We start from the raw sequence: 9,449 nt of genomic DNA on the forward strand, positions 1-9,449 counted from the left end.
AAGGGAAGGGAAGGGAAGGGAAGGGAAGGGAAGGGAAGGGAAGGGAAGGGAAGGGAAGGGAAGGGAGAAAGAAAAGATCTGCCTGTAGCAGTCCAGGTCCAATTCACTGGTGCTCTGCCAAGTACTACCTGTAATGCCAGGAAAATACCATGTGTGTGCTGGCCTCTTTCAGTTCAGAATCCAGGGCCATAACCCTGCCAGGCATGGCACAAATAAATAAAACATTCCTGAGGCCAACTCCAGAACTTGAGCAATATGCTCTCCTTCTTATGTGAGTCCATTAAAAAATTGATATTTTTCAGCGGAAGAAGCATTGATTCTGACTAACCAAGTTTAGAGAAATACTTATTTCTCCAGAGAAATTAGCAAAATGCAAGTTTTAGTCCTGATACAAGCACTTACATTCTTCTGCTGGCTGCTTTTATAGAGATCAACCTTTGTCTCAGTGACCTACAGCTTTGTAGATAGACTGACAGTAGGTAATTACTGAACTCATCACTTACTATCTCACAGGGACAAGATTATTAAAAAGTTTTGAAAATTGTATGAAAATAAGTGGAAGAGCAGGAACGATATATTCAGAGCAAAAGGGAGAAATTAAATAACATGGGCCCCACAAAACACAAAATATGGATGAACGATGTGGGAAAGGAGCATGTCTGGTTTCACCACACTCTTGGCCTCACAGAATTATACCAGGGACAAGTTTGGCTCTTTATGTTAGAGGGAAATAATAGTATTAAAATGGTGGAGGAGTATATTTTGACTAGTGCAAAAAGCAAAATTGGAAACATAGGTGGGAAGCTTCTGGATTATAACCATTATTACACAGAAAAAAGGTTTTGTTTCATGTAGCACATTTCACATTTGGGTTAAATCTTGCATCTGATACTCACAAGCAATATCTGAAAAAACTTGGTCTAAAATCACTTCCCAGGAAGGATAAAACACATTCAAATAGTTGGCTTAAACTGGATCTAATGTTGACCAGGACCTCAAGAACATCAAAGGATACCTTCCAAACCTTTACAATCTTACCTTTTCTCATCTGTGGCTGGAAGATAAACATCTAAGGAGTAATAGATAATATTTATCAATCTTATTGGCAATAATTATTCACAATTATAATTATTCATAATTTAAATATCATTATTTGTAATATTGAGGGGCAGCACAAACCCAACAACTGAATGAAATTATAGTGAGGGAGGTAGCTTTCAAGAAAAGAAAAAAAGAATGAAAATATCCAAGTCCTGGGCACAGACACTCACAGGAAATCCCAAATGTTTTAAGATACCAGCAAATTCTGACATTTGAGATGGTAGATGCCTAATGCAGCGTGGGTTCCAAATCTCACCACACCACAAGAGATCTAACTAAAATAATTGCACTGCATCTCAAGTTTCCAGTACCAATATATTCAGCATCAGGTCAAGTGTGCCCACACTGCCCTGAGGGCTCATGCTGAAGACAATGAGCAAAATGCATTCACAGTTAATGAGGGTGTACCCAGGGCCAGGCACAGGAGTAGCAAATATTCTCTCTCTCCATCACAGAGGTGGATGGCACAGTCTTGTCCTGCCACTTAGGCAACACTTCCAAAATATTTACAGCCTAAGATGTTCAGTTAGGACTGTCAAAAGCCCAGCTTTGGCTGTATTTGTTCTGATAGAAAATGCCAGACCAGTGACAGAGGCTGCTTTTAAGGCACTCACCCTGAGAACTAAAGCATAAACCCATCCAAATAAAATGGATGTGAAAGGACATCAACTATCTGCAGGGCTGATGGAAAAGCAAAATGGATGCAAGAAACAGAGGGCAAGCATGCCTCAAAGAAATGAGAGGTTAAGTCCACAATTTGCCTGAGGGAGACATGGACTGCTGAGCAATGAATACACTTGAATTAAAAATTGAGAAATGAAATGAAAAAGCAATCAAGGGTAAGAATGAAGCACAGCGGAAGTAAGAAAATACAAAGCTTTGCACAGTGGTTATGGCTGAGCCAAATCCAGCAAGTGTAAGAATGATCAGGAAACTCCAGCTGGGTCAAAAATAAAAGACCAAGGTACCAGGTCATCAACACAGGCCACAGAGGTCAGTGGTCAAGGGTGTGACCCATCACAGGTGGGGCTGTGGGGAACACGGGTGGGGCACAACCCACAATGGGAACACAGGGTTCTGGGTTTGGCTTTTCACAAATGAAGGCAAGACTGAACTTCGTACCTGCCCACACACAAAGAGGCCAAGCAGGTAATTATTTACAAATCATAAAACAAGTTGATGGCATTTCTTCTCTAAAAGAGATGTCACAGCAGTTAAATCATGTTGGGTGAAAAGCTGTTGAATGCTGGGCATTACCTAAACTCAACCATTACTTTGTCATACCAAGGCAACAGGTCTGTGTAAAATGAAGATTTAACCCAGATATCCAGCCAAATACACGAGAAGAATTGTTTTCTTGGACAGAAGCAGGCCTAGATCTTCACACAACAAAGTTAGACTGAAGGAAGCTGCTGCTGGGTACTACATGAATTAGAATCAGGATTTAATTGTCTTTGTATTAATCGGTAAGGACAATGGCCACTTTTTGGCTGGTAGGCAGGACACCTGTAATTCACTGCTCCAGGCCAAAAGGTTTCTGGAGAGCTCCATCAGCCCAACATGATTCAAACCATCCACAGGGTGGGCTTGTGGACACTGGCCTAGGAGCTGCTGGGTGGCCACAGCCACAATAAAAGGGACAAGTGTCCAAAGGCCAGCCTGCAGGACACATCCCTCATGATATGAAGTCAGGAAAGACCATGGTGTGACACACCAGGGAGTGACACGCTTGGGATAATGGAATTTGCACATGTAAAACACTGAAATAAGGGAAGATCATTACCTTAATTTACTGTCATCTGAAGAGAGGAGGACTGGCAATTCACAGGCCAGACCAGCAGGTGGTTTTGCCATCTCAACAGCAGAGGTGAAACAAAACAATGCTAGAAATACAGCATAGAGGGAGCAGGGATATAAACCCTGCTGGTCTTCTGCATCAGGGCCATGGGGAGCACTGCCAGGGAGCACAGGAGAGCAAACAACACTTCCTCACACTCTAAAATTTCAGCCACTTGATGCTCTCCTTTAAAAGCAAATTAAAATCATGGTTAAAAATCCCCAAACCTTCAGGTAGAAGAAGGAAAAAATTTTGGATTCAGGAGAATTGCCTAAAGCAACCAACAACAGCAGTGGGAAAGGGAACGGGAGGGGAAATGGGATGGGGTGACTGCATCCAGCCTCTGGATGGAGGAACATCAGTCTGTTGGAGGCAGTCCAGAGGAAGCCACCAGGATGATCACAGGGATGGAGCAGCTCTGCTGAGAGAAAAGCCTGAGAGGATTGGGATTGTTCAGCCTGGAAAAGAGAAGCATTGGAGGCCTTTCAGCACGTGAAGGGAGACAACAAGGAAGATGGAGAGAGACTAATTCAAGGGCCTGGAGTGACAGGACAAGGGGCAATGGCCTCAGATTGACAAAGGGTAAATTTAGGGTAGATGTTAGGAGAAATTGTTCCTTGTGAGATTGGTGGCACAGGTTTCCCAGAGCAGCTGTAGCTGCCCCATCCCTGGCAATGTCCCAGGCCAGGCTGGACAGGGCTTGGAGTAACCTAGGACAGTGGAAGGTGTCCCTGCCCATGGCAGGGGGTGGCACTGGATGAGGTTTAAGGTGCCTTCTAACCCAAACCATTCAGTGATTCTGTGAGCCCATGAATTTGGAGACAACTGAATTAATCTATCAGCTCCCTGTTGGTTCTGCCCCCTCCACCCCATTGCCAACAGAGATGCCTGCACCCCATGAAACGGCCTTGGGAATGTCCTGTAGCAGGAACAGCATGAGTCAGCTTCTCCTGCTGTGCTCAACTAGATCTGGCCACTTTAAGGTGATGTCCATATCCTGTAAACACTTTTTTTTTTTTTGTGTTCTATATTGTTTGAAGACTTTGTTTTGTTCTGAAGTTTCCAGCAGTTTTCTCTGAAGAAAGCTTCCCAAGCCCAAGACCTCCCAGCACCTTGTCAGGGATTCATCCAGATGACTCACAGGATACATGTAATTTCTGTGGAGTAGTAATTCCCTCTGGTTAGAGCTGGAAGCACAGAGCTGTGTGACCAGAGAGAGATGACTCACTAGGTGACCTTCAGATTACGCCTTTTGGGGAAGATATTTCAATGGAAGGAGAGTTTTACACAGGAATAGATGGTCTTAGGTTATGGCTAACACTTTCACAGGGTGTTATGAGCTGGCCAGAGGACCATGTACCAGAGATGGGGCAGGAGCTCTCAGCTGACCTGAGCTGGCTGTAGTTGGGACAAAAAACCCAGTTCAGGACAAAATACAGCTTGGGGCACATGTAGCCTCCATGTCCTCACTGCAGTTCCTGCTGTCCCTGCTGTAAGAGCGACATGAATTTAGGGTACAGATGAAATGTGCAGCACAGGTTCATTTTCTCTGGGTTTATTCCTTTAGTCCATGCAGTGCAGAAAGTGATCACAAATAATCTTATATGGTAAGGAAAGAGGTAAGGATGCTTGGGAATTGATTTGCAAGTGTTGATTAAAAGCTGCCTAAGATATTAAAAAAAATGGTGGGTTTACTTCAAGTCATGAGATTCTGATATTAATAAGAGGGCGCACATACATAAGAGTGATGTTTTATTCTCATTTAGAATATACAAATCTTCCAAATAATGCAGGCTGCCTGCATGGGAAGGTTTGCTGAATCTTGCTGTGTGATTCTTTGCAATCTTTTTTTACCCTCTGGCAGGCCCTGGGGTAATATTTGTTTAGGGTCTTTAATAGTTTTGGAAATGTGTTCTCCTAACTCAGCTAAATAAAAGGAGTTTTAAAGGTACAGATTCTCTTCTTCACATGACACTCTTCAGTCTTCAGAAGTCAGTCTGTTAAAACACCCAGAATTTAGTGAATTTCCTGCCAACAGAATATTGGTATATAGCAAAGTATTGCTCTGATATCTTTTCCTTGCCAAAGGGAAGGACTGTCCTATTGATCTCTCCCATGCTACAGGTTGGGAATGAAGACAGATTTCAACATTTTTTTACTGTAGTGGCAGTTTCCTGATGTAATCCAGGATTATTCCCTGCTGGCCAAACAAGAGCTGACAAAAAAAGGCCAGCCCTCAGCTGAGCATCTGATTCAAGAGAAAATTCAGCTGAAAGGCGAGCATTGGAAAGATGAGTCAATATAAAAGCAAGCAGCAGCTCTGGATTTAAACAGAAGACCACAGCATTTAACCTACTTTAGCAGATCAATGCAGTGGATTTTAATCATCACATTAATCCTAAAATAAAAATAATTACCCCAGAGATCGGTATTAAAGTCCCTTAATTATATCTTATTTCATCATCCTTTTTACTGGGGATCAGAAGCTGCAGAGACCAGAGCTTCCTGATGCCATTTCTCCAGCTTGTGGTTTGACTCTCCTGTTAGAGAACTTCAGCTGCAACTGCAGGGATGAGGCACTGGCCTTGGTGAGAGCACCCACACCCATCCCACCTGGGAGAAAACTGAAAAAGGGGAAAAAAGAAGGTGGATAGGACTCTGCTTTCCAATGACGCTGCATAAAACTGCAAAGGAAGGAGTGGGGAACATTACACAGTGGGTGAAAAATGTGTGAATGCCTAGAAATTCAATCTCTACACTGTCCCTCCTTCCAGCAATGCCAGGAGCTCATTAACATCCCATAAGGGGAAAGAGAGAACTTTGACCTGAGCCTGGACCCCTTATCAAATTTCCCTGAGCAGAGTTTAATTCCTGGAGCATCCTTTCCTGTCCACAGTCCTGCCACCCCCACAGATGCTCTGGGAACATGGCCATGGGCAAAGGCAGGATCCTGAGCCTCCATGGACAGCCTCAGGTGGGATTTCATGGCCACCAAACCAGCCCAGTCCCTGCTGGTAAGGGCAAGTGGCACGGCACACAGCAAACTTTCCCATCTTTCCCCCAGAAAAGGGTACCTCTCTCCACTCTGCTCTTTGGGACCAGTCCTGAGTCGTTGCTGTCACCTGCATTGTGCCCAAGCTGCTTGTTTTAGGTCACACTTCCCTGCCTTGATGGCTTTTACCCATTTCCACCATCTTCTTGCAGAGAAAAGAGCTACCCTGGTGTTATATTTAGACTTAAAAGCATTGTACACTTACAGAAATAGTACTTTAGGGCAATTGTCAGGTTTCTCCAAATACATGGGGGAATTTCTTCCTGCTGCCTTGGGAGGAGGCCATGGGTCCTGCTGTTGCTGCAGGTGTTGGGATGCAGGCAAAAGCATCCCAAACAAGCAGCACATGGAATCCCAGAGAGTAAACGGCTGCGTCCCCAAGCTCCAGCTTGGCAAGTAGCACCAGGGATATAAAATCCCACTTCCCCTCTCCAAGGAGCCTCTCCAAAACCACCAGGTACAAGTCAAAACACGTCCAAGGAGCCTCACAGCCAGAATCAGCTTCTAGCAGGGGGCTTAACACCGGAGGTTTGTGAAGTGCAAGAGTAATTAAAGGTTACAGCTGCCCCTGCTTGGAGCTCAGCTGGCAATCAGACTGCCCTGGAATGCTCACCAGAAGGTACTGCAGGGTGTTAAGAGAGAGGGAGGGAAAGAAAAGATGAAGAAAAAAAAAAAAAAAAAGGTACCTTCATAATAATATTGTGGTGACAATGCAGGACGCTGATTAAATCACCTTTCTGTCACCAAAAACTTACAGCCACATCCTGCATTTTTATTTCCATGGAAGAGGGGAACTGCCAGTTCCCAGCAGAAAGGAGCTGAGGGCTGACGTGCTTTTTTTTTTTTGCACTGAGTTAGGGGAGCCCTCTATGAGACTATTATCACATGATTAATTAAAAAAGAAAAAAAAAAGTAAAAAGAAACAAATCATTGCAAGCTGGAGTTTAAAAAAAATTAAAAAGTCATATTTTCCTGTCCAAGTGACAAAATATATGCTCATCTCCCTACTTGAGACTCTTTGATGGCAAAGGGCTCAGAACCAGACTTTTTCCTTGCAGTCCCAGGATTGGACATCAGCCTTTTTTCATTCCCTGATGATGACAGGAGAGGTTCCCAGGGCATGAGGCAGGACAGAGGCAGGCCCCAGAGATCACTCAGTGGGAGAGTTTTTGGTTGCATCTTCTCACAATTTTATCTTTACTCTGACATTTTTCATTTCAGTTTGTACTTGTGATTTATTTTTTCTTCTCTCTAACCCCGTTGCAGTAATTTTGACTTGGAAAAGCAAGGATTGGCAGGACTGCCAGGCCTCCAGGACAAATAGGAAAAACTGAGAAAATAAGGCAAGATGAGACCTCGACCTGGCCATAAAGTCATATTCTTAGCACTGAGGAAGCTTAGTACTACCCTTGTCTACCTACCAGGTTCCTGAAGCTCCCCAAATATCTAGATTTTATGCCTCCTCAGGTAATTATTTTCTCAAAAAGTTCCCCCTCATGGTTAAATCCAAATCTTTCCTGCTACAACATTTTAGCACTTTGTGAGTGTTTAGAGAGAGGTATTTATTGCATTTTTTCTTCTAAGATTTAATTTGGGTATTTCAAGTCAGTTATCCTTTTTCCCCTCAGTTTTCTCCAAGCCAAAAAAACCCCATGTTTTCAACACTTCTGCTCATTCTTGCTTCTTCCAGCTGAGAAAGTCACATCTTTTGGGAGCTGAGGTGCCCCAAAAAATCAGAGTCCCCCAGACAAGGCCTTGTGCTACACAAGGCACACAAATTGCTCTGTGGATAAACAACACCCCTGTCTAAACATATTAATATCATGCTTGCTTTTCCCTCCCAGAGAGAAACGTTGGCTGATTTGCCAGCATTTTCCTTGCTCTTGGCACAGGGCAAACAAGTACATGAGTTGCAAGCAAGGCAAGAACCAAACCATTTATCTCTCCTGGCAGAATGCAGCTCAATTCCAGTAAAAAATTCCACAGCAGCTGCCTACACAACTGAAACACTTACCTCAAAGCATGTAAGGGAAACATTCATCTTCATAAAATCATGCAAGCTGTAACTTCTCAAACTAGGTTTAAGTAAAATAAACTCTGCATGGGTCAAGGTTAAACATTTATAGAGCCCCATCGGTGTTTGCTGTGAAAAGAGCATTTTCAGATCAAAGAGTGATGTGCTCTACAGCGAGGCAGTCTCAGCAGCAATTCAGAAAAACACAGCAGTGCAAAAATAAAGTACTCTCTTGGTTATCTGCTACACTAATATTGATTTTAGGAACTGCATCTGCATGTTTGTTTCTAAAGACATTGAAGTTTCAGCAATGAACACGCTACTTCAATTCAACATCCCGAGCCATTTCAGCCTGAATTTACACAGAGTGGGAAGCCTTGTAAGGGGCAAATACACAGGTGGCACGAGTCTGTTTAAGTTGAATACAAACCCATATTTTTGCCACAGCTGAGGATTTAAACATAACCCAGGAAACTCACAAAACATTATACTCTGCCTAACCTTCTCCCGCACTCATAACCTAACAAACATTACAGATGCTGGATGCACCTTCCCAGACTGACAAGATATTGTTATCATCAGCAAAACACTGAGAAGTGGTTTGAACTGCTGTAATGGTCTGCCTGGGGCTGCATCTCCCCTCAGCCTGCTCAGACAACTTTTCCTATTCCCTGTGATCCCCCCTTACCTCTTGAGATAGTTTCTCCCGTAGAGGATCTGCTGCAGCAAGGTGACCACGGCAAAGGCGCAGATGAAGATGAAGAATAAAGTTCTGTTTCCCAGCAAATCCCGGCTTGATGAAGGGTCAGTGTATCCCATCCTTCTGAAAAGCCACTGAAGCTTCACTGGGTAAAATTCAGTTCATTGCCACCTTCATGCCCTTTGAGCTGGGGGCTGGAGGGGAATGCCTGCTGGCGTTTCTGTGAGCAATCCAAGGACAAGGTATCCCATTGTTTGGCCCTGCTGCCCCTTCCTTGCCCCTTTTGGATGTTAGCTCCAGGACTGTGCGCAATGGCTTGCTTCCATGGTAAAGTTTCCAGGAGATTCAGACGTGGGTAACATCTAAAATCATCTCTCAGAGCTCTCTCAGCGCAGGCAGCCTGTGCTGTGCGAGAGGCATTCTGTTCCCTCTAAGCCTCTCTTGAAAACCCGCTGCTAGCAATTATCTACTTCAATCCCATTTTCATATTCCAGATGGGGGAAGCTGCACACAAACCGGAGAACTGCAGCCAATGGCAAACACGGGGCTCCGGCAACCTGCGTTGGAAGCACATAGTCGTCAGCTCCTCTCTGCTTCTGCTCAGTGATTCCGACCAAATGTGCTCACAAGGAGACGTGACTGGGGCTTGCTATTATTGAACAAGCATGCAACAATCATGAGGATTTCATTCAGAACCCTGCAGGGAAAAAAAAAAAGAAAGAGAAAAAGAGAGAAAGAAGCTCAG

At 44.0% G+C, this 9,449-nt stretch overlaps 1 protein-coding gene across 2 annotated transcripts in view; it reads right to left on the bottom strand.

Moving 5' to 3' along the window:
* ST8SIA5 (ST8 alpha-N-acetyl-neuraminide alpha-2,8-sialyltransferase 5) overlaps positions 1 to 9,108 on the bottom strand; it is a 41,906-nt gene extending 32,798 nt beyond the window's left edge. Inside the window, exon 1 of one of the 2 annotated variants that reach the window (XM_005424181.2) lies at positions 8,693 to 9,108. In XM_005424181.2, coding sequence (XP_005424238.1) covers positions 8,693 to 8,823 — 131 coding nt within the window. In that variant the 5' untranslated portion in view covers positions 8,824 to 9,108. The remainder of the gene's footprint in view (positions 1 to 8,692) is intronic. The other variant, XM_005424182.2, reaches the window with a different exon arrangement.
* Between the last annotated feature and the right edge of the window lie 341 nt (positions 9,109 to 9,449).

The sequence above is a fragment of the Geospiza fortis genome, unplaced genomic scaffold, assembly GCF_000277835.1.
Source record: "Geospiza fortis unplaced genomic scaffold, GeoFor_1.0 scaffold488, whole genome shotgun sequence".
NCBI lineage: Eukaryota > Metazoa > Chordata > Aves > Passeriformes > Thraupidae > Geospiza > Geospiza fortis.